This window comes from Phasianus colchicus, chromosome 3 (genome assembly GCF_987193195.1).
Source record: "Phasianus colchicus chromosome 3, bPhaCol1.hap1.1, whole genome shotgun sequence".
Lineage (NCBI taxonomy): Eukaryota > Metazoa > Chordata > Aves > Galliformes > Phasianidae > Phasianus > Phasianus colchicus.
The window spans coordinates 86,134,674-86,159,701 of NC_143438.1; the positions used below are offsets into that span (position 1 = coordinate 86,134,674).

A 25,028-nucleotide genomic window follows, 5' to 3' on the forward strand; every position below is an offset into this window, starting at 1 on the left:
AGGGGAGCACATAATTTAATTTACTACCCATACTAAGAACATATCTATTATTCAACTAAACATGTCTGGGACATAATACAGTTCCTAATTAGGTCCTTTATTAGTTACAGACCAGGTGTCAGGGACCTGAATGATTATCATGTTAGAGCTTTTGATGAAAACCTTGTCTTCAATAATCACCTCAGCAGCAATGAAATTCTGCTGTGAAGATTACATGAAAGTGCATGACAAGATATCTAAAATTAATTCATAGCAATAGGCTTTGCATTAAGTTTGAGCCATAATCATTTTAATGAGATCTGGAAAGAAAAACAAAACTATTAATCAGAGCATGCTGACAGCTGTGCAAGATCTCAGAAATGAGAATTAAGTATTCATATCTATAGGGAAAACAGAGCAGAAGCTTAGGAGGAGACAGTGTTCTACCTGTAGAATAGGAGTTTAGTTTTCTACTGAAATGCACAGGGATGCATTTCATCTGTGAATTCTTATATTCCCCGCTGGCAATTTTAGTAACTGTCCATTTGTAAAAATAAACCCTCAATTTCATTGTGTCTCACAGTTTGGTACACTTGTTCCTCATCCAGTTTTCATGAGCTAGCACTCATATGAACTCTTCTCATGAGGAGCCCCAGGATAAGGAAGAATAAAGGTGTAGTTCAGCCCCTAACCTGGGTTCATAATTAGTTTCTGTCTTCTGGCTCGATTCACGTACCTTTGTTTTCTGAAAAACGCAGGAAAGCCAATTATTCTTTTGTACCTTTGCCTTTCACTCATAAAATGAAGACAACTATAGAATTAAGGTAAAATAAGTTCTTCAAAACCTCTGAGAGGCCTTACATAGTAGCTTCCCAGATTGAATAATAATAATAAAAAATATTAATCTATTTTTTCTCAGCGTTTTGCCTTCCACTTTTATCTTGCTCTTCAGCAACTTTCTCTGAAGCCCTTGGAGATGCATGTTCTTCAAAGCAAAATTAATCAACACAAAATAAAACAAAAACCTTAGGCTAGATCCTTGAGGAGAGACAGGTGGTTAAAGTAGAACTGAGGTACAACTGAAAAAAAAAAAAGAAGAAAAAGGACACTAAATCCAAAATTTTCATTGAACAGTTGTCCCTGGAGAGATCTAAAATCCATTGATCATAGAATCATAGAATGGCCTGGGTTGAAAGGATCACAACGATCATCAAGTTTCAACCCGCCTGCTATGTGCAGGGTCACCACCAGACCAGGCTGCCCAGAGCCACATCCAGCCTAGCCTTGAATGCCTCCAGGGATGGGGCATCCACAACCTCCTTGGGCAACCTGTTCACAAGGTGTGTTCACCACCCTCCGTGAGAAGAATTTCCTCCTAATGTCTAACCTAAACCTCCCCTGTCTCAGTTTAAAACCATTCCCCCTTGTCCTATCACTAACGATGCTGAGAAAAAATTCTGCATATTTTATCTATAGACAAAATCTTGATCCGCAATTCATATTCCAAAACTAAGCATCCACTCTTGTTGTCTTTCAAAAGTTCAGTCTCAATCAACTGTACTCTGATAGTGTCTTCTGAGTTGAGAACCAAAATAATAAAAAGAAACGAAGAAGAGTGAAAGTTTCTCCCTTTTCCAAAGCACAACCTAAGTAGATTTTTTTCCTGTTCTGATTTGGAAATTACGCCATGGTTACGTAACTCATGTGGGATGTGAAATCCAGATCGAAGCTCATTTTAGGGAACAAGCTAATTCCTTCTGTTTTCTCGAAGTGTGTCTTAAAATAAACCTTACAAAACAACCTTCATTTCCCCATTTGGTACTCTATCAACACGCAGAAAGGAATTAAAAACATCGTTGTGATAAATAGAGATAGAACTGAATATCCTAGCATATTTTTTTTTTACTGTTCCTCAAATACTTCTTGCTATCCAGGTGCTTGCTCCTTTTCAGTCCAGTTTAGTGACACTGGAACAGGTTGCCCACAGAGGTTGTGGATTCCCCCTCCATGGAGGCATTCAAGGTCACGCTGACGGGCTTTGAGCAATGTGGTGTGGTGGGAGGTCTTTGCCTACAGTTGTGGAACTGGAACTAGCCAATCCCCGAGCCATTCTATAATTCTATGATCTTTAAGGTCTCTTTCATCCTAAGCCATTCTATGATTTTATGATTCTATGATTCCTCAGCTCTCTTTCTGATATTAACATTGTTTACCTTCATGATGGACAGGATACTTAAATAAAAACTTTATTTTTAATGTAATTTCCAATTATTCCCCTCCAACTCTGAATTCCTTAGCAAAGCAGCTTAACATCTCTATTCCATATCTCACTAGAGAAGTGACATTGGTAAAAATGCCATCTCTTTTGTTCTTAACTCAGTGTTTGATTCTGTGCTGATGTGACTCACTCACTGGCTTTGAAATAATACCTTTACCAGTTTAGACTTGGATCATTATTTCCCAGATATCTTTACCCTTTCTTCTTCAGGATATAGGCATGTTCTACTACTAGATACACTGGAGCAGGTTGTGGCTTTTGTTATATATGCACATATTCGAGTAACTATTGCTTTCAGTCTCTCTCCCACTAGGTTATTTAGACCAAAGTTTGGCAAATCTAAATCAAAAAGCAAAATAGACAATTGTAGTAGTAATTGGAGTAAAAACCAATTAAACAATCAGCCAAAAAAAAACCCCAAAACCAAAAACCAAACCAAAACCAAAACCAAAAAAACCCTAGAAAATTATTTGAAAGAAAATAGAAAATTTGATAATTTAGGTTGACTGATTTGATGTTTGAGAACTTACCATTCAAGCACTATCAGATTATCTTAAATTGTTGGTCTTACCTCATCAAAGTCTGCAATGATTTCATTCAGCAAGCGTAGACATTCTACTCCTTGGTTATTCATCTCTGTCTGGGAATAGAAGTCAGCAAATCCAGGAATAGAAGCAAACATCACACCAACAGCGTCATAAGACTGTGAATACAGTTCCTAAAAGAACAATGAAGAAAGCCAAGTTGGAGTGAAAAGATAGGAATGAGAAAATCATTCTCTGTGTTTAGCATCCACAGCTTACTTCTTCCATGCATAGTACCTTAATATCAAAATTTAGCAATAAGATATTGTGTAAGTGATTAGGAAGGTTCAACAGGAGGAGGCTGACAGCTCTCATATTTTAATCTTGGATTTTATGCAGATTTTGATCTTTACTCTAAATTCTCCTCTTGAGTTGGGGGCTACACCAGCAAAAAATCATAGAATCATAGAATGGCTTAGGTAGGAGGGGACCTTAAATATCATCTAGTTGAAATCCCCTGACGTGTTGCCAGCCACCAGGTCAGCCTTCCCAGGGCACCATCCAAACTGGCCTTGAATGGCTCCAGAGATGGGACATCCACAGCTCTCTGGGAAACTTGTTCCAGCACCTCACCACTATCTGAGTAAAAAAATTATTCCTAACATCTAACCTAAATCTCCCTTTGAGCTAAGAATGTTCAACTCCTTCAACATTTATTCATAGGAGAGGTCCTCTAGCTCTTTGATCATCTTCATGGCCCCCCTGTGGACCTGTTCCAACAGTTCCACATCCCTCCTGTACTGGGGACACAGTACCATAGATGGGGCCTCACAAGTGCAGAGCAGTTCAAAACAGTCACCTCCCTTTCTCTGTTGATCACTTGTCTTTTGATGCAGCCCAGGATACCATTGGCCTTCTGGGCTGCAAGTGCACACTAATGGCTCATGGACAGCTTTTTGTCCAACAGGACCCCCAAGTCCTTTTCTGGAGGGCTGCTCTCAGTGAGCTCTTCTCCCAGTCTGAAATGAAATATGGGATTACCTCGACCCAAGTGCAACACCTTGCACTCGGCCTCGTTAAACCTCAACAGATTCTTATGTGCTCACTTTCTGAGCATGTCCAGGTCCCTTTGAATGGTGTCCCTCCCTTCTATTGTGTTAACTGAACCACTCAGCTTGGAGTCGTCAGCGAACTTGCAGAGTGTACATTTGGTAGCACTGTCTACATCACTGAAAAAGATGTTGAAGAGCACTGGTCCCAAGATCCCTGGGGGACACCACCCACAACCAGTGTCCACCTGAACATAGAGCCCTTGACAACAACGCTATGGCTATGACCATCTAATCAATTTTTTATCCGATTAATAGCCTAATAGCGCAGTCCTCAAATTCATGTCTCTGCAATTTAGAGATAAGGATGCGGGGCAGGACCATGTCAAAAGACTTGCACAAGTCCAGGTATATGGCATCAGTTGCCTTTCCTTTGTCCACTGTTGCCGTCATTCCATCATAGAAGGCAACCAGATTGGTCCAACATGATCTGCTCTTGGTAAAGTTATGCTGGTTGTCTCAGATCTCCTCCACATCCTTCACGTGTCTTAATGTCTCCTTCAGGAGGATCTGCTCCATGACACTCCCAGGAACAGACATGACAGACATTGGCTTGTAGATCCCCTTTTCACTGCCAGATTTTAATTCTGAAAAAATGACTGGTTCGCCTCCTGCCCTTATTCTTTCCTCCACTGAAGAGCATCTGCAGGGTCATGGTAATCTGATTAAGGACACTTCTGTTTCCTTTAATAGAAATTAATACACAGGCTAGTTTATTGAGGCTTACAAAAAAGAAAAAAAGACAATATGCACTTGAAGAATACTTGCTGAGAGACCTATACTATGCTCAGATTTTGAAGACAGAAAACAGTCTGAGTCTTCAGCTTCCCAGTTTTTCTATTTTTGGTAAGAAACATCAATACTGAAATAATCTATCCATGAGAAAAAGCTTGCAGTACACATTTGGGAACATATATTTGAGAGCAGAAATTAACTTAATAGTCAGAATTGAACTGTAGGATTGATTGTACTGAGATCTGGTAGATGCTACAGCCAGTAGACTCACACATAAATCAGTAAATCAGTGGGAAGTCACCTTATAAAAACCAAAAGTGATGACTCTGAATTTGGTAGAAAATAGTTGAAACATCAGCAGTAATGCATATGGCATTTTGCTTTTGAAGATTATCATGCATATGAGCTTACATGAAAAGATGTATAAAAGCAGACAAATTCCCCAAGAATCCATAATGCAGAGTTGATGCAACACCCTCATGTTTGGTATTGGGTTTGGCTCCACTTGAAACAAACTGTTCTAACCTGGTTGTTTTCACATATACATTTTCTCTTGTGCAAAGCAGTGTTTTTATGGGAGTTTAATATCCACAGACTGCAAAATTCCTCAAGAGGCTGATTTCCAAAGTGCCTTTTCTTGTAGCTCCTAACATGTCATCTTCCCCTAGGTGCTATTTGAAATCACATCTTCAGAGAACAGTGATTCCTCATTGAGTAGTCTAATTTGGCTGCTTACATTACCATTTTCAAACTGCAGAAAAGGGGAGCCTTGAATCTGTTTCACTGCACACTTAATCGATATGTCACTGCTGGCAACTTGAATCTTGAAGTATTTGTCATGTCTTCTTTATAAAATGCAATTCTAAAATTTTATCATAGAACAGCTTTTATTCACAGATGTTATACTATGCATTTGCCTTATTTCAGATAAGGACTAAGTGTCTTTCTGCTGCTTCCCCAAACAAATGCTGGCTTTTCTTATCCCATCAGCATCCCCTCTCCAAATACAACATTAAGAATATTCACAGACTCCATCATCAGTAGAATATTTTACTGAGTTTTCCTCCATCTGAAGTTTTCTTCCATATGACCTTCAGTCATATCTTAAACTTACAGAGCTTTTCTTCGTGTACTGCAAACATTCTTTAGAAAAACAGCCACAAGTTATGTTTCCAAAATGGATGCTCTATTGACTGCACAAAATAGACATGATATGAAATGGCAAAAATACTCTCTTGGGTCTGGTGATGCAGGGAGGCTTGAGTCTGTTGCAGCCTGTTGCACAGGTTACGTGCATACTAGCTGAAAGAGCTGCAATATTACTTCTGCAACACTAGACTATCTTAAAGCTGCAAAGTTATTTTATTAGATTTTTACATCTTTTTTTAAGGAATATTTTATTTTCCCAGACTCATATGCTGGGAGGGATTTAAAAAGAATACCATTAGAAGCAAGCACATTTGGAACAAGCTTCTCATGGCCTTTGAATAACTCCAAAGGTGGAGATTTCACATCCTCTGTGATCCCCTGATGCAGTATTAGACCACTTTCTGGGTGGAAAATTTTTCCTGCAGTTGAAAGGGATTTTTTTGGCAGCAACCTGTGTCCACAGCCTCTTTTTCTTCATTTGAGAAGATATTGCTTCTGTCTTCTCTATAACAATATTGAAAGCAGTCAAAAGCAACAATAAGATCCGTCTTCATCCTTTAAACCCAAATCTCTCAGCCACTCCTCATATGCTGTGGTGCCCTAATTATAGAGGCCTTAAGCTGGATTGCTTTAGTAGATATGTGTGCCTCATTCTAGAAAACCTAAAACTAGAAACAGCACTCCAGATGATGCTAGAAATGCAGAACACAAGGAATAATAATTTCCCTTGACTTAAAAAATTAATGTTTTTTTTTTTTTTTTTTTTTAATATGGATCAGATACCAAAAATGGGTAATATTTGTGTATTGAGTCCTACTAATAATTGTGTACAAATAAATCTCTAATGTATCTGCTTTAGGTTCACTAATTAGATAAAATTATCAGGAATAAAACTGATACGTACTTCATTATCCCGATCCTTCTCCAAGAAGTGACGTGCAACATGACTGGGTAAAATATTCCGTAGCATATTTTCATTGTGCTCCCTTAACTCCTTCATTTCATTGATTTCTTCTTTTGCTTGAACGCGCCACAGAAAATCCAGCCTTGCTGTGTATTCAAGCTGTAGTTTCAGAAAGGAGAGAAAGGCAAAAATAAAGCCCAACAATATGAGTACTCTTCATATTGTCATCCTGGAAGGCTGCTCCTCCCATGTAAATGCTTCAATAATGCTGGAAAAGTTTCTGACTTAGAAAGAATTTGGTTTCATTGACAGAAAAAGAGAGAATTTTCATGCTCTCTTTGTATGTTGAGTGTTTGAGAGAAATACTGGGACAAATAACATTTGTCTTGCTGCTGCCATGGTCAGTGTCTAGAATTTTGTACTCTTATTTTTCTTTTAAACAGCTCTCTGACATTTAAATTAAAAAAAATAATGGAATCAGACAGGAGATCAGATATTGGAAGATACTGGTATGAAGTAAATATGTTCTGCTTTTCATATATATTTTCAGATGAATTGGATTTCACAAGAAAATAACATGTGTTAAGACTTTGGAGTCTTAACAGAGCTAGGTATTTTGCTTCTCAAGTATTGGCATCTTTCAGCTAAATTAAATATTAACAGTTCAGCACACTTTCAAGGAGGATTTTCAAGTCCTTGGCACAAAAATGAGACATTTCTTATGTTGGGAAATACATTTGTTTATTGTCTTTTAAAATAGAGTGAAAGATACACTGTCTGGTACCCCCTTGAGTACTCCATATCTGTTCCATGTTCATGGACAAGACCAACACTAACAGAACTTTTGGGTGCATTGCACAAGAAGAAAGATTTCAGATTTGAAGGCAGATGCTATTTTAGCTTGCAAAAAAGCCTGCACAGGGCTAACAAGATACACTCTTATTGGTAGTGATAGAAATATATTCTTGCATGCTGTAAGCTGAAAGAGAAAACATATCTGTGAGGCTTGAGATGTTCTGAATGGAGGTAATAATAATACACTCAGCAGAGGATCATATTGCTTCAGCAAATAAATGCATTTTCTAATTGGGAGAGATATCAAAATGTTTGTCAAAAGCTGCTAGACTTTTCTTTTCTTTTTTTTTTTTTTTTTTGTAAAACCACCTAGAATGAGACATAACTTACGTTATTCTAATTCAGAATACTTCTGCAGTTTGGGAGAAACTGTGCTGGAGGACAGCTTTATCAGAGTTAATGAGCTCTCCATCAGTTCAGATGACAGAAGACATTTTTTTAAATGTGCTCTGAATTTTTACTTATTTCTTTGTACTTAAACAGATTGCTTTAGATTAACTCTGTAAGAGGAAATAAAATTGTTCTAGGAAGTGTTTCTGGGCACTAAGTTGAATATTCTTAACTTGATAGACTGGTCCTATAAATCATTTGAGAGAACATGCAGAAGAAAGCACATATCAGGGACCATTTCCAAGTACAGTGTGGGTGTAGCTACCTTGTTTTCTGGGGCAAGGAAGATTAATAGATTGGAACAAGGCAGCGCTGTGCTCACAGGGCTCCGGGCTGGAGAGTAGTCTCAAATATCCTCAGTAAGGTTTTGTAAAATATAGACATTTACACTCATTTGTGATCTCAACAAGCATTGCTTGGATTCTGTCTAATGTTTACTGTAATGTTAACTCAGTGTTTTCTTTCTAAATACTCTAACTTCAGAGCAAGTATACTTACTCTCTAACCCTTTGAACTGTATCTTTGCTTATGCTAAGAATTTCTTAGCCTTCTAATACTGCCTCACTCAAATTAGGACCTACAAATGCTGGTGTTAATCACCATAATCCTCTTCAAGAGAAAATATTTAAGCAAGTTGAACATGCAGGACCATGTCTAAAGGGAACTGTCACTGTTGCTTCCTTGAATGCAATGGTTCTCTTTGTCTCCATGTGAAAAGAAACTGCGTAAAGTCAGCATGCTTGATACACAGCACTATAGTGGCTGCCAGGCAGAAGCACTGCAGAGGAAGCATCCTGCTTTCAATGGTTTTTGCTCAATGTATTGGTTAGTTTCAATATTATTTTGAAATAGCAGTTCCTCAGTTCCTTCTCAAGGAAATCAGTCCTAAAGAACTGAGACGTCAAAGTCCTTGTTATGATGTAGGACCAGGTGAAAGTGGTCCATTACCCAAAGAAGTCAGTGCTGGTGCTCATATTTTGTAACTTCAAATTTTCCTCTATTCCACAAATACATTTTTCCCTTATGATCATACTGAGTTCTGTTCTTCATTTTGGTCTTATGCCTGCTCGAGTGCACTGAAACAGACAAATGCCCTTGGAATTGTACAAGTACCTAAGATAAATGAGGTCTCATTTGGTCCTTAAACTTATATTAACATCTGCTATATAACTTGTCTGTTGCAAAATACAATACGGCACGTGTTCTTTAAGAATTCCAGGCAGTGTAAGATGTAGCTTTCTTTATTCAGATTCTGCATATGATTTATTAAATTGTTAAAGGTCATATTTTTATGTGGATAAAAAGACAGTTGGTATTCTGGAAGTAATTATTGTCACATCCTGCAATTGCAGTGGATATAGGGAATGGTTAAGGCAATTGTTTGCATTACCTGTTGACCGTGATAAAATACAGCTAAAAGGAACATTGCCATCAGTAGTAAAGATGCCTCCTTTGTACCCAGGAAGTCTGTTCTGGATAAATAAAGAAAAATAAAATAAAATACAGTTATTGATTTGTCAGTGCTTGTTGCAGTTATGCAGAAAGTTCATTCTGGAATTCACCTAGAACTTTTCCTTTTTCTTTAAAAAATGCTCTTTATTTGAAAATTTAACTTAGAAATGCATAATTTCAAGAGGACAGGAGTATAATCAGAGAGGCAGTCAACAGCCCCTCCCAATTAAGTGTTGTTCACAAAATTACTTAATATATCTTCAAGTCTTGCATACAAGTCATAGATTAAAACATTAAAGAGAACTAGTCCTAAAATGGAGTCCTCCATAACCTACTAGTGACAGGCTCAAAGCCTGTTTTAACCCTATTTACTATGATGTTTTGAGCCTGACTCATGAGCAAATTATTCAACCATCACGTTCTGTTTTAGTTTAGCTGCATGCTGGACATGTTGTCCAGGAGGATACTGTGAGAACAGTATTAAAAGTTTTGCTGACATCTAAAAAGATTATATTAGCTGGTGTCTCTTGGTCAATATCAGGTGATATTTGTCAGAGGAATCCTAAGTTAGAAAAACTAGATTGTGAAAAAGCAGACCTTGATGGAAACTAATTCAAATGGAAACTTGCTTGTGAGTGATCTGACTAAACTGACTGGCCTGATAAAGAATTTACGATAAGGAAATGTATTACTATGGGATGAGTCAACAGTATAGAGTGAAACATCTTTGTACAGAGGCACAAAACATCTTTGTTGTCTACAATTTCAAATTGAAGTGTTCCCATTTTGAAGTTGACAAATATGGCCTTTCATTCTGGAAGGAGTCTAAGGGCAGAAGCCTCAAATGTAGAAGTTACATATATTTGTTATTGGATATAACAGTAATGTAGTAACTGCAGAGACAGATGAGTTTCACACTGGGTTGCAATACTTTTTATTAAACTAATTAATGTAGCTAAGAAAACAGAGAAACTACTGGAAACAGAACCTTCAAGCTTGTGCTCCCTAACATTAAAGGTGAAGCTCAAGTCCTTGCTCTGAGTATGGAGCATCTTAGCTGAGTTCCCTTCCTCCTGGATTGCTGGCTGCTTGGAAGAATATCTCTGCCTCTTTCTTCCTCCTCTGCACTAAAGTCACTGGAGACTTTCCTTGCCATGGGGAATACAAACTATTCTGAATTCTCTGAAATTTTCACAAAAGGGAAAACTTTGCCACATATCACTTGAGAAAAGAAATTAAATAGAATGATCATGATTTCTACTTCTAGTTTAAGCTGTTGGCCAAAATATTGTTTTCTTACTGCAATGTGTCATATTTTGGGGGCTCTGTCATGAATATGCTATGTGTATAGAGAAAAGAATTACAACTCAAGTCATTAGCAACTTCGTACTGTAGGAAGCTGGCAAGGAAAAATGTGTGCAGAGCCTTGCAGTGTTAAACATGTAACCATTGTGAGAACTACTTGCACTGAAAATCCTTTTTTTTCTTCTCCAAATCTTCAGATATTAGTTTTTCTGGCATGCACTTTTTACACAAATTATCAAAGAATAAAGACATGCTTTTCTGAACTAGCAAAATCACTGCTGCTCTAAGTTTGGAGTTATTTAGCACTTGGTACAGCTCTGTCTTTTCACTGGCTCATCAACTCCTACTGGGAAGGATGCCTGGGAGGAGGAGAATGTCCTTCAAGTGGCATCGTACAAAACGTTATCATCCCTATATTAGATTTCTGAGAGCCATGTCTCAGTTTTTGACATTTATAGAGATAAAATCCTGCCCCTAAAAATCAGATGTTCACTCCTGTTTGCCTAATAGGAGGTATAAATTTCAGTTAGTAGTGCTGGAGTTTCTAGGGCTAGAATCAAGTGATCTATATGAAACATGAACAGACTAAAAAAGACAGAAGAGATAATCTCTGCTCAATATTTAAATATGCTCATGAAATGAGCATTTAAATAAAAATATCTGAGAAAAAAAAAAGTGACAGTATAAGTCTTGTTGGACTAGTCATTGTCTCTTGCAACCAACTGTATTTTTAACTATGATGCTATCCAGTATGTGTAGTCTTGCAACACTTGGACCTTTATTTTTTCTTTTTAATTATTATTCTATTTTACATACATATCATTTTAATAATAATAACCAGTTTCTAAAGAAAGCTGTGAACACTTACTCTCCATTGTGGTTTAAGTGGTCATATTGCAGGAAAAGTGAAGCATAAATGGTCTCAGTCAGTAGAGCATAGATTGCAATCATGATGAGAAGTACTGCCAGCTTCAGGACGGAGTTGAGACGAAGAAAGACTGCACAGGTCACCATTGCCAGCACACCAGTGAAGACAAAATACTGAACAGAAAAAAAACAGTCATTATTTTTGGTCATTAGGGATTATATATTTACTCCATAAGTATCTACATAAAAGATCAAATGATCAGAAATATCAAAAAAGATTTGTCTCAGATTTGGTGATCAGGCAGATCTTCTTAAAGTGCTTGCTATAATTGAATGTTCAATTAAAAATTATCTTATTTTGCATGGCACCTCCACTGCAGCAGAAATCCTTATCTTTATTGCAGTTTCTCATTATTAGGAAGAAATGGGCATTCTGTATCATGAAAAGAGGAAGTGAGATATGCTGTAGCAGCTATTCAATAGTCAACTGAGTGAGAATCATTTTTACTCCCTTAGATTCTGAATTTTCACAAGGGTTACATTAATCAGGACAGGAGAATCATATTCCTGCTTTATCCTTCCCCCATTCTTTCTGAAGAGAGGATAAAAGCACAGGTTTGGATGTATTTTTATTATTATTTTTATTTTTAATATTTCAGGTCAAACTCAGCTTAAAGTGTGATGCCTGGAGGTTTTATTCATATTTTATTTTCTAATCTCATCATTGCCTCATGTTTCTCAACGATTAGTCATCTGTCAAATGCAATCCATACACCTGATACTGGATATAGAGAGATAATCATGTCCATGAGTTATTCAGATTTGAAATGGCAACATCAACACCCACAGTCCAAATGTAGCTTAAATTAATTCCCATCATAAAACTTTAGTAGAGATCGCAGCATTCATTTTTCTTAGAACACTTTTCTTTAGTACAGTTCCTCTGTAAAAAAATGCATAGCTCTGCAACTTGCAGCATATTGGTGGCAATATCATGACACTGCCTTATGCCTTTCTATGTGTCATATGCGTGACCAACCCATCAATTTTGCTACCTGCTTGCTCATCATAGAGAAGATTTCTTTGCTTCAAATGGAAGTTTTTTCTCACTACATTAGAATGACTACTGTTTTTGCAATATAAGAAATATTAGTCTCCTCCATTAGTTTCATATGAATTAAATAGTAAATTTTATTTTATTTCATTTTGAGTTGGTGTATTCCATCATTGCTGGATGCTTTTCAAATTATTTTGAAACATAAAGACAATTAACAAAAAAAAACAGAAATACAGGTAAATCTGCTGCTCACAAAAATGAAAGCTGGATGACTTAGTTTGATAAACGATTTACTAATGGCTTTTCTTGTCAGTGATTTTAGGGATGAATGAGGATATTACTAGCAAGTCAGGGCTTCCATTTTCTCTAATGATTTTTAATGAAGAAACAAAGTTTGTCTCGACTTTTAATGAAATGTGGGTCTTGTCATGTCTCACTGTCTCAGGTCTATTCACATTTCAGTTGTAAGCCAAACACTGTGCATTTCCATAGTTCCTGCCTGAATGGCAAGAACAATAAAATATATTGGAGTAGGTTCTGGTTGTAATGTTCTATTAAACTTTAAGATTGATTCCTTCTCTAACCCATATCTGTTTTTCTACCTATGGTATACTTCAGCTTTACAGAGCTATTAAGACACCTGACTTCACCACCAGTACACCACCAGATCATTAATTCCAGGCAATAGTTATGTAAATTTTGTCATCTGTGCCTCAGATTCAAAAGTACCCTTTGATGTACCTCAGGATAGGAACAGATGTCAGAAAAGGATGCAGATGAATTGAACGTCTGGTTCTTCAGAGGTACTGGTTTGTCAAAATCACACCATAGCTGTGAAGAAAGAAAGAAAAGAAACTCAGGGTTATATCATGCACTGATGATTAAATGGCTGGTTGCTGGGTTCAGGGATAGAACTGGCTGACCTACTACTCTCTGTCTCAGCTTCCTAACTTCCAAGAAGGACTAAATGGACAGTGGGGAAATGAGAGGGGAAAAGGAAAAGCTATGCACACTACAGTCATTCTAGGTAACCTTCCTATGCAATCCTTTTCCAAAGTGGAAAAATGAGCTCCTCCAGGAGTTTCAAAGAACTGACATTGGACTCTCAAGAATTACTTCCTGAAAATGTTTATACTGTGCTATAAATTACAGAGAAAAATTATTAAAATGTGAACATAAAATCAGACTGCATCTCTACAATTTCTTTCAGGTAGGGTTTCCTGCATATTTGCTGTGGATGTTATCCTTCCAGAGATGGGACGAAATCTCATGACACTATGCAGAATTGGCTTGGGTCTAACCATAAAAGGGTCCCAGAACTGTAAGTGAAACATTCAGAATGGAAGTAAATGAGAAATGGCTCATTATACAATGTTTTTGAGAACTGTATTAGGAAAAAAATCAAAAAATATTGCTTTTTACTCTTACGGCCTGCATTTAATTTAATAGTATTTCAAACTAGCTATATTAAATATAAACAAAAGGGTAGTTTTGAGTCATAATACATTGAGGACTAAGAACACAGGAAAAAAAAATCATTAATGGTTTCATATTTTGACAGTTAAAGCAGATGGAGTTTCCCGTCACATATATTAGTCCAATCTGGATGTTTATACTAGGTCATTTCATCACCTGTTACATGCAAGCTAGTCCCTCTGGCCCTCATCCTAAAAGAGAGATTTGTTAATGAAATCCAACTACTTATAATTAAATTCTAATGAATTTTGAACTTGGAACACTCTTGTTTGATCTTTCAGTAGCTTGGTCATTTCTGCAATACAACAACATTTTCTAGATTATCTCTTCAGCCTTGCGTGACAACTGATAATGATACCTTATGCAAGTTCATGAGCTGTGCAGCACCTCTGTGCAGGGCAGAGTTCCATGACAGCCAGTCTGGGTGCCTTTTAAAAAGATATCCAAGACCAGAAACTTTTTTCAATTTTTTTTTTTTTTTTTAAATGATAAGAATGTATTGATATAGTGAACTACAGAATCCATTTGCCCATCCAGTGAAACCAAAGACTTAAGATGCTTATTAGAAAGCATTGAAGTCTTACTCCACTACAGCTGGCTGAATTCTCAATGGACATACACAGCTGAATGACTGAGCTGCATTACTGGCTCTTAAGTACACATAGGTCCCTACAGAGTGATGCAGTCCACTATATGGAAACCAGAGGCTTCACGAAAGTCACTGTTTTTAGTGGTGTACAGAAAGTAGTTAAAAATAGTTAGAAACAATCTATTATTACAGCAGAATTTTGCCATATGAAATAATGAAATTATGTAAATGCTTTGGTTTCATGTAGAGGTGAGGACTGGAATATAATAATATAGTAAGTGTTACTGTTTCTTGTCTTATAGATGACCAGTGGAATAAGAGTAAAAACAGTTGCATTTCTTTGACTGTTTTCAGATTAGCCATCCCACAAATTACAGCAGAATCAATCTTCAAAAATAATCAACAAAGCCATGGAGAAAATCTTGTTATCAAAATACTCATAACAAATTGAGTATAGTCACCTTTTTCCAAGAGCAAAATTCATTACATCAAAATCTTGCCTGACAGATATTTGTCAAATTTAATTTAAAATCCTCTAAATTCTACAGCACTCCTTAGTGCTGTAGATCTTAGTGATCTATATTATAATTATATATATGTATATATATATATATATATATATATATAGTGATCTATATTATAATTTACCAGTGTTCTTATGTTAAGAACACTTTCAGCCCTGTCATTTATCATATTTATATTTTCTCAGTGGAGACATTCTTTTTCCAACTGACTCTCTATTATTGAGGAATCAAGACAGGTGCTGAGTTCTAGCATTGTTGGTGTTGTGTCATAGTTGCTATTATTTTTATTGTCACTAAATGCTTTCTTGGTCTCATCCACGAAGAACAAAATTCAGCTGAAAAAGAAGAGCTAAACCATAAGCAAGAGGTGCCAGAGGAGATGAAACTGTGACAATGTTTTTTTATGTATAATTGTAATATTTACTTCCTTCTTTGCACAGACTTCAACACCTAACAAATTGTGTGGTATGATTACCTGTCTAATTCATGTAAAGCTGTCTCATATTTCTGAAGACATCCAGATAATCAGGACTCTACAGTCTTTGCATGTGTTAAATGTCTTCCACAGACCCAACTCTTTTACCATGTGAGTTTGTACAGAGATAGGCCCACAGTGTTTAATTAGCAATATCTTTATCTAAGCAAAGATTTAATACATACCTTTCCTCAGTTACAGTGACAAAATTTGCTCTAACTTTTTAATATCTGGGCCTTAGTGAAAACATGTACAATGGGAGTCCACTCAGACTAAATTCCCTGTACGGGCAGTGCAGAGAAGAAAATCTCTTTAATGGGACTCGTATAATCTCAAGACATTTTGGAGATACCTTTTCTTCTGCACTGATTATAAAAAGATCTGCAAGCAACCATGTCCATAGTTTGATGCTTCAGTGAATGTGAATCTGGGATGAAGGAGTCTGTCAAAACCACTAAGTGAGCAAATGGCAAGTTATGATTAGAATTTAGGACTTTTAAATTTTCTCCTGCAATGATGTTACTGCCCAACGTCACTTGCTCAGTAGGTGTGTTCCAGTTTTGTTGACCCTTTTCATTTTTTAGCAGGATAATTGACAGGAGAAATCTGAGTTGAGACTAATTGTCTTTAAGTATAGGAGAATGTCAGAAAATGCATTGTTCTCAAACTGTGGATATATTGAACAGAAATTAGAAGAAGGGCTTTAAAAGTATATGATTATCATGAGGAAAAATAATTAGATATTTCAGAAATACATAGTTTAAGCAACAAACAAAATTTCCTGAAATTGTGGTACCTTGTCTTCTATATTTAAATCATAGCTGGCTTATAAACACATTTAGCAAGTCCTTTAGCAAGCTTAATAATTCATAAATAATTTTATCCTGTATAATAACCACTGGTTCCCTATGAAGCTTACAATATTTATGATGGCTCCAAGAAAATTAATCAGAATAGATGCAAATATAATGACATTCCTGGCCAAGTAGGTCTCATTAATCCAGCAGCAAGTTTTCCGGAGCATTAAGGGTAAACATTTGTAATCCTCTGCTGTGGTGATTAGCACAAGAGCGGAGTGCAACATAATCAGAATAGAAAATTGAATGACCATTGGTATCACCCTGGGAAGAAAAAATAAAAAGAATCCAGCATTAAACTTCATCATTATACCACTGCTAACAACAATTAACGTGCCAACAGTTAACTCTAGGAAAAATCAGTTGTCATGCAAGACAATTAGTTCAGGGAAATAAAAACAGAGAAAGAAGAGATTTATTCCTGTTCCATGTGCCAGCCATTGCTTCACATTGTTTCTTGATGAGAAATTGCTGTTGAAGAAGTAAGCAAGCCAAGGAAATCACTGCCAGTGCCTCTATCTGTCTAACTAGTGCCTGAGCAATAAGAATCTTCATTCTTTCTGGACGCAGCTGTCCCTTAAGTTCCTTTTAGAGCAAATCTATTCACACTGTACAATTTTCTCTCCATATAGATATATATATATAAACTGGTTCCCTCTCCAATAGGTTAGGAGGTTTGGAAAAGTGAGATTTTGTATACTGCACAACACAATTGTCTTAAAATTATTCTATATTGCTGGTCTTAGATTGTAACATCAGAAATGACTAGTAAAATGATGCAGCTTGTTTTCTGACATGTCAGGATATGATAACTACAGAAATGCGAGATTTCCCTAATTTTAATTAATAGTGAGTCAACCGCTGCTAAGAGTAGAATATAATCAATTTCCAAAAAAAACCCCACAACACTCTCCAGATCTATTGTTTTCACAGAAGCCCTTCAAAATATAAATCACATGAAAATGTGTTCTGTGGACTAAACACTGAATAGACAATTCAATTCCTCTGAACAAAAAGATTAAAGACAGAATTTTTTCTAGTCTATCTTTCATTATATTTTTCTAAATCTGTTTTTTTTTTTTTTTTTTTCCTCTTGCTTAAATCTAGGACATAAAATCAATCAAATAAATGACATGCTTGAGAAATGCGGAAAATTATTTTACTTCACTCTGGAAAAAACATTCAGCACTTCATAAATTAATTTTTGGTGTTCCCATTTGGACCAGTTATTCTCTTTTTGCATCTTTCAAGATTTTTATTTCAATTAAACTTGTTCAAATTGAAAGTAACTTTACTGCTCCTTCAAAATTCTCCTCTCTTCATGCTGCTTTCTCTTAACTTTTTGGAATGTGTATCAAGTAATTAAAATTTCTAGTGTCCTAATTCTATACATGCCAGGACACTATAGCAATTAAATTGTAATGTCTCACTGATTAAAATATTTGAAAGAGGACTATCAGGGCATCTCAGATAGACTTCTGCACTTCCAATTGGCTGAGTGTATGTGTGATGTACTCTGTTAATTAAGTTTTGGTAAGTATCTGTTTTATCTTATTGAAAATATGAAGTTTTAGATCTGGCTACAAGTCTGCAAGTCTGCTCTCCCGCATCTTGTTGAGTAAGGTATAATGCTATTTGTATACTTGGACCCCATTGCAAGAAAAAGATGTAAGGTGAAAACAGAAGTGAAAATGGCATTGTAGCTTTTTTTTCCTATTTTTTTCAGGAGGTTAAGGACAGCCATTTTCATTCCCTGCATCTGAGTGGTCTATATCTAAAATTTCCTGAAGTTCTTAATTTCAAGATGTTCAGATTAGGCATTAGCAGAGCAAATTCTGAACTAACGAAGTTCTAAATTCAAAACTGTGATTTGAGCCTATTAAGTAGAAAACTTTCATTATAGAAAAATTCATTGTAAGATAATAGGCATGGAACAATGGAAAAAAGAAACTAGCACAGATGCATGACCAAAATCTGACATTTTAAAATTGACACGCACGCCTCAGAACAATTTACAGCAATGCAACTATGGCTTATGGTTATAGTTCCTACTCTAAAAACCTCCCAATTAATGAGACTTGGAGTGCGGAAATTCAATACACAGAAAAGGAGGCAGTAATTAGCAGAGCATTTTTCTTAAGGAACGTCTTAACTGGTACACATAAGATACATATGTGTATGACGATAGTTTTTTGTAGCACTAAATTGTGTTACAAAACATTTTAAAATGATATAGGAAAAATACAAAAATAGAAGTTCTGTGGTCTAATGAGCTGAAACAAGGTGAATTATTCATTAATGTCCCTTGAGAGCTTCCATGTAATAATATTATATTTGAAACTCTTCCAATGATGTACTATTGGTACACAGTGTTATTTTATACTTGCTTCAGCATTTCATTCCCACAAGATTTTCTAGAGGTTTATATGTGACAAGTAAAGAAAACAGGGGAGCTTTCCTCAAAAGTCCCAGTAAGTTCATCCAGAAGTAAATCTTACTTTTGAAAGAAGGGGGAATGTAGCTAGTAAAATCATACTGCGTTATGAAGGGAAGAATGAATAATGAACAAAGACTAGAGCAAGACCACAAATTTCATGATGTGCAATTAAAATTTGTGACAAGAGTTGCATGATTCACTGAAAGTTCCAGGAACACCAAATAGATTATTTGTTGATGCCACAAGAGCAGCTTCTTTCTGTGAAAATGCACAGGAAGTCACTGCTGCTTTCTGTAAAATACAGTATGTTCATAGATACATTGAGTATGTGCTCATGAACAGAATTTCAGAAAAAAGGATGTGGGTGTGAAATCAATAATCTGGGAGACAGATTTTTTTTTTTTTTTAATGGAACTAGTAATGCATGGACACTAATGTTCTAGTTTCTCCCTCACTACTGTATATACGGAGTTCAGAAGTAGTACACTGTCCAAAACAGCAGACTATTCTGTGAAGAAAAAACAGAAAAAAAAAAAAAGTTAAGAGGGAGCAATAGAATCAAGGGAGATAAAATAAAACCAGGGAAAAGTTGGACAATATGGTCATGGAGAATTAGTCAAGAGAGATTATCAAAAGAGCTGTGTAGTTCAGGATAAGACTCATCTTACTACCAAGAAGTCTCATACTTATTCAACTGAAAAGCACCTTATGATCCCCTCATTGACTGGTTCTCCAGTGGCTATATTTGTAACCCAGAGTATAGATACTGGTTTACAAAAATTATGTGAGATGAATTGCTTCAGTTTAATACATTAGAATATTCTGCAATAGCCTTCCTACTTTCCAAAGCCATATGACTGAAATCCTCTTTGGAACTGATAGTTTCTATCTATATCTTGGATATATATAAACAGTCTATTTATGCATATGTAGCCCACCACTGCTGCTGACCTAGCCTGACCCAGCTTTAAATGAAACCAGAATAAAGCTTTAAAAAAGATTAGGGTCAAGTCTCAAGATGTCAGACCAGAGGACAAAAAACCGTGAGTTCTTATTTCAGTTTTCCACACTCTAAATTTAGGACAAAATGTAATTGCATTATAGTACTATACAGAGAACATCTAGGAGCCTAAATCTGGAATACAAATCCAAAAATGCAACACCACCTGCTTAGGTGCTTGGGAAACCATGGCCTTGTTTTTGTTCATATTAAATATGTAAGGAACAACAATTACTCTGTTGTGCCTATACAATTGAATGTTTGTGTGCTTTTCTCTTGTCTAAGTCTTCTTAAGATAAAATGAAAACTACACTCTTCACACCTAAGACCTCCAAAAGATCAGTCCAGTATCTGTGTTAAGATTATATTGACAGCATATTGATAGGATCGAGTCAAGAAGAAAACATTGGGAGTTTAGAGGAATAGGAACAACAGCAACATAAGTTGCTGCCAAAGAACTTCTCTCTGAAGTGGAACACCAGAGTAGATACCCTCTACACTGAAGAAGCAACTCAGGGCCAAATGATTTTCATCCCAGAGGTTCCTTGAATGTCAAGATCAAATGAGGTTTGAAATTGAGCTTTTGCCTTCCCTCTCCCTGATGCACAGTTGGAAATCAAGAGTTGTGAAGCCAGAAGGAAAATTTATGTAAAACAAAGCATGCAGATGTCTAAATGAACAATTTTAAATCTGTTTGTCTCCCCTCACTAGAATAACCCTGGGAAAAACTGTCAGAAATAACTATATCATAGAAGTTTGGCCTACTATAATCTATTGTCCATGTGAGCATATACGAAGTTCATTGCAGGAGATTAATCAAACTCCCAGGATGTTCAGATGGAGAAGATGGATCACTGTAAGATAGGCAATGTAACTTAATGGCTTCTCAGAGGATAATTACAGCAGAAATATGGCATTAGTTTATGTCAGATAATATCCCCAACTCAATATTTCAAAGCATGAAAACTGCTGCTAATATTCTTAAATTCTGTGAGGGTCTTGTCAGGGAAAAATATGAATGGATCCAATATTTATCCTGTAGGAGACAGACATAAACTGAGATAAAATACAGGAACTCCCAGACACAGTAGATGTAGATGTAGTGATAGAAAGCAGATAATAATAGAAAGATGATTGCTTATTGAACACACAGATCATGGCAAACTATCTGGAAAAATCCCTGCAGATACTTCATGATGATTTAAATAATGTCTTCTTTCACTGTTTCAAAAAAATTCCCAAAAGACTCAGTTCAGAAAATATTCAGATGTATTTAAGCAAATACATAATTCCATCTCTGTTCAACAGAGCATTAAAGCATTAATTGAAAGGCAATTAATTGTATTGATAAATTACCACGAGGAGTGTAAATTATATAGTTTGTAAGCAATTCCTTGGAAATTGTGTCTGTGTTTCTCCATATGGTAGTTTACTTCTCTGATATCTACTAGAGGTATAAACAGAAGTATATAGGATTTTCTGAAAAAAATCATGCTTAACTTAGTGATATTTTCTTCATGTGTTCATTCTTGGTATTTATTTTTGAACAGAAACCTCAGAATTTTGAACTTCCAGATTATTTTCTCATTCAGTAAGCTTAATCAAAACCTGCTATGTTAGTGTTGCTCAGCTACTGCTACTTTTCATTTTAAAGCCATGTTTTGTTAAGACCGAAACAGATTTTGAAGCAGAATATCATAAATTGAAAATTGAAGACTAAAATTTGCCTTCTTAAATCTTTACAGTTGTATTCAGCTACTGAAAGAACATAAGAATGGCCATAAAGTATCTGTGCACTTATACAAATCTTTCTCAAAAGGGGTAATGGTAAATACTCTTTCCCTAGATATCTTCCAGCTTCTAAAAATCAACATTTAAGGGAATTCCCGATGCCTGTGTTTCAAAATTTTATTTAAAAAATTCTACTGATCTTATACAAAATATCTAAACTTTATTTGCACTTACTTATAATTTAAAGCCCATTTAACTTTAAGTAAAAATTTCTGCAAATAATCTGTGACATGCTGGACACAACAGTACCATGCAATATGGGAAACCAGAATGTGAGTCAGTTGTGGGCATGGTGGCTGAGTGACTCCTTCTCTATTAACTCCAGTGGCACCAGGTACCCTCACAAGAATTAACAGAGATAAGTCCATGCAGATTAAAGAAATGTCATGTATTATTGCTATTATTGCAGTGATTGATATAGCAGCAGAAATAATTTTGGAAAATGAGTTCCATTAATAAGATCCATAAATCTTCTTGTACATACTGAAAAAAATATAAAAGTAAAGCTACAAGGAGTGAAGAATTTTTAATGTACTTTGTGAAAAGGACTTCAGACAAGCAAACTTACTAGTATTAGAGCACTATAGCACATAAGGAAAATGTAAGGTCAGATTCTATTCTGAGTATGTTCTCATTAACATTCAACTATGAAATACATAGAGTGTGCAGCCACTTGCTTGTGTCTAACCACCATTTTGTTACTCTGAGACATAAATGTAGTGAACCAGATCTTCCAGAGGTGATCCAAGAGATATTGCTACATTAATGTAAGATAAGCTTCTTATTTCGTATACAAGTACTGTATTTCCAAAGTTATTCTCCAGGAACAGATAGACTAAGTTTCATCTGAGTGGTAGAAACCACTCGGGAATTATGATTTTCTAAACACTTTCATTTTAGGACTTTCTTTGCTAAAACCCAAATGGGATTAGAGGCATATTTTGTTAAATAACAGATAAAAGTAACAACTAGTGAGATTGACTATGTCACACAGATCAGCATAGAGATTACAGCTATGTCACAGTTTCTTCAGTAAGAACCTGCTTTTTGGTCAGACCCAGGTAGAAGCAGATGTGGGAGATAGTCTAGCAGATCACTTATTGCTGTTGCTTTATAAGGGCAGAACATTGCTTTCCCAAGCTGAGTAGTATGCATCATAATATAGTACAGCAATACCATTTTCTTATGTACCATGTAAGAAACAAAAACAAAGCAATCACAGATTCCCAAGGTGACTGTCAGTCAGTTAGCAAAGAAGCAACATTTAAATTCTGAATTATGATCACTGAACAGAAAGCAGCAGACCATACTGTGCCGAACTCTTGTAAGCTCTTGTAAACTTTTCTCAGCAGGGGTGCTTCTTCAAAACTTAACAGTACAATCCAAGCATTACAATACAATCAATAGATTCACATGAAAATGAGAAACTTCAAATAGTATGATACAAAAGTAGATAATAAAGAGGAGGAGGGGAAAATTATTTTCAAAGAGTTTTAGGAACAAACAAAATTTATTGGCTTATTTCATATATGGAAATGTTATTCCACAATTTGGTTTTCCCAAGAGTGCTTTCAGATCTATAGCAATGTATTTCTGTATTTACCTGGAAGAAGGAAGTAAGCTTTGGATAGCAGTGATGAACACAAGAACAATAAATGCGCATACCAAGTTTGATTTGAATACTTCGTCTCGCATTTGAGAATACTAGAATAGAAAAAAAAAAAAAAAAAAAGGAAAAAGGCAAATTAGTTGTTAACTCATGTAGCGATTTCATAAAGATTAACAAGAAAAGTCTCTCATTTTGATTCTCATTATTAAGTTGCTGTATTGACAGGTTCTTTTTCCAATATATTTGCATTAAAAGAACAAACACATATTAGAGGCTTGCACTGCTGTGTAGAGTATTAAATACATAACTGCTTCACCAAAGGAATTATGGGTTCCTGAAGGCAAACACTAAAGTCAGCTGTGACTGTCTGCTTGAATTTTATTACAGATGTGTCTCTGTGCTTGACAGATAGATGCCATTCTGTTTTCTATTTTACTTAAAAAAACAACCAACCAAACAAACAAAAAAGCCACAAACCAACAAACCCAGTTTGGGACATTCTATGACTTGGATGTGGGTCCTTATCTCTACATATGAACATATCCAGAGGCTATACAGAAACACATCAATGATCATTTATTCAGAAAGTATTTGTACAGCATATCAGGCCACTGAACGTACTAGCAGGATCTATTTTACAGGGATTACCAAGAAATGGAGTAACATACATCAGCAAATCACAGTGGATCAGTTTAAGTGGAGATGTTGCCTGAATCCTCAGCTGGTATTAAACACTGCTAATTCAACAAAACTCTAATCATTTATAGTAGATGAAGATTAGTCTTGAGATGTATTTGTCCTAGAGTGATGATACTAAATTTTCTCCAGCTAATAAAATATCCTTCCACAGGGGCCTGCTCCATTCATTTTACTTTCCCTGAACAATAACTGAGTTTCATTTAATCTCTTGTTTTGCAGAAGCTGGCAGTTACATGCAGAAGAGTCAAAGAAATACCATCTATGAGAATCTTTCTTCAGGAGTTTGGAAATAAGGCAAACTGTGGTTATAAATGCCCAGAAAACGTTATAATTGAGAAAAATGAAATGTGTCAGGAACATGCATTGAAAGAGCTCAGCTATAACCCTGTCTAGATTTAAGCTATAAACATTGTAACGTAGAATCATGGAATCATAGCACCACTTGAGTTGGAAGGGACATTTAAAGTTCCTCTAGTCCAGCTCCCCTGCAATGAACAGGACCATCTACATCTATATGGATAGACTCAAGATTCTGAAAAATGGGAAAAAGGCTTTTCCCTTCCCTGCTCCTATTTGCTCTGAGTAAGTGATGTGTTTATCTGTTGGTGCCTTTCATTTTGGATTTTCTTTTTCCATGATTATACCCTGTGTATGCTGCTGTCAGAACTTTGACATGATTTTTGATGGTGCTCACAGGCAACTCCATTTCATTTTGCTGCTGAAAGCACAGAGGTACTGACCTCTATTTCATTTGCAGGGAAAGAGATCGTTTAGATAATGGACTTTTTTTTTTTTTTTTTTTGGAGGGGAGGGTGTGGAGGGTGGCACAGACAAAATCAAAGGCAAAAAGAAAGATACGTTTCTTAAAATATAACAGGAAATTCCAGTTATTCCTTAGGGAAATTACAGACAATGAATTGAATGAAAGACAAAACATGGAATTGCCTGCTGCTTTGTCAAGCATTAT

At 35.9% G+C, this 25,028-nt stretch overlaps 1 protein-coding gene and 1 long non-coding RNA gene across 3 annotated transcripts in view; one reads left to right on the forward strand and one right to left on the reverse strand.

Annotated features, from left to right (window-relative positions):
* ADCY8 (adenylate cyclase 8) overlaps positions 1-25,028 on the reverse strand; it is a 123,978-nt gene that overhangs the window by 7,380 nt on the left and 91,570 nt on the right. For both annotated transcript variants that reach the window (XM_090138002.1, XM_031591235.2), the window contains 7 exons: positions 23,357-23,457; positions 16,588-16,789; positions 13,346-13,435; positions 11,549-11,721; positions 9,314-9,395; positions 6,679-6,837; positions 2,829-2,975 (listed from right to left, as the gene is read on the reverse strand). In XM_090138002.1, the coding sequence (XP_089994128.1) occupies positions 2,829-2,975; positions 6,679-6,837; positions 9,314-9,395; positions 11,549-11,721; positions 13,346-13,435; positions 16,588-16,789; positions 23,357-23,457 (954 nt within the window). The remainder of the gene's footprint in view (positions 1-2,828; positions 2,976-6,678; positions 6,838-9,313; positions 9,396-11,548; positions 11,722-13,345; positions 13,436-16,587; positions 16,790-23,356; positions 23,458-25,028) is intronic.
* Positions 15,640-24,640, forward strand: LOC149918724 (uncharacterized). The gene is made up of 3 exons (XR_016465347.1): positions 15,640-15,779; positions 22,474-22,520; positions 24,281-24,640. It is a non-coding gene; the product is annotated as an uncharacterized LOC149918724 (long non-coding RNA).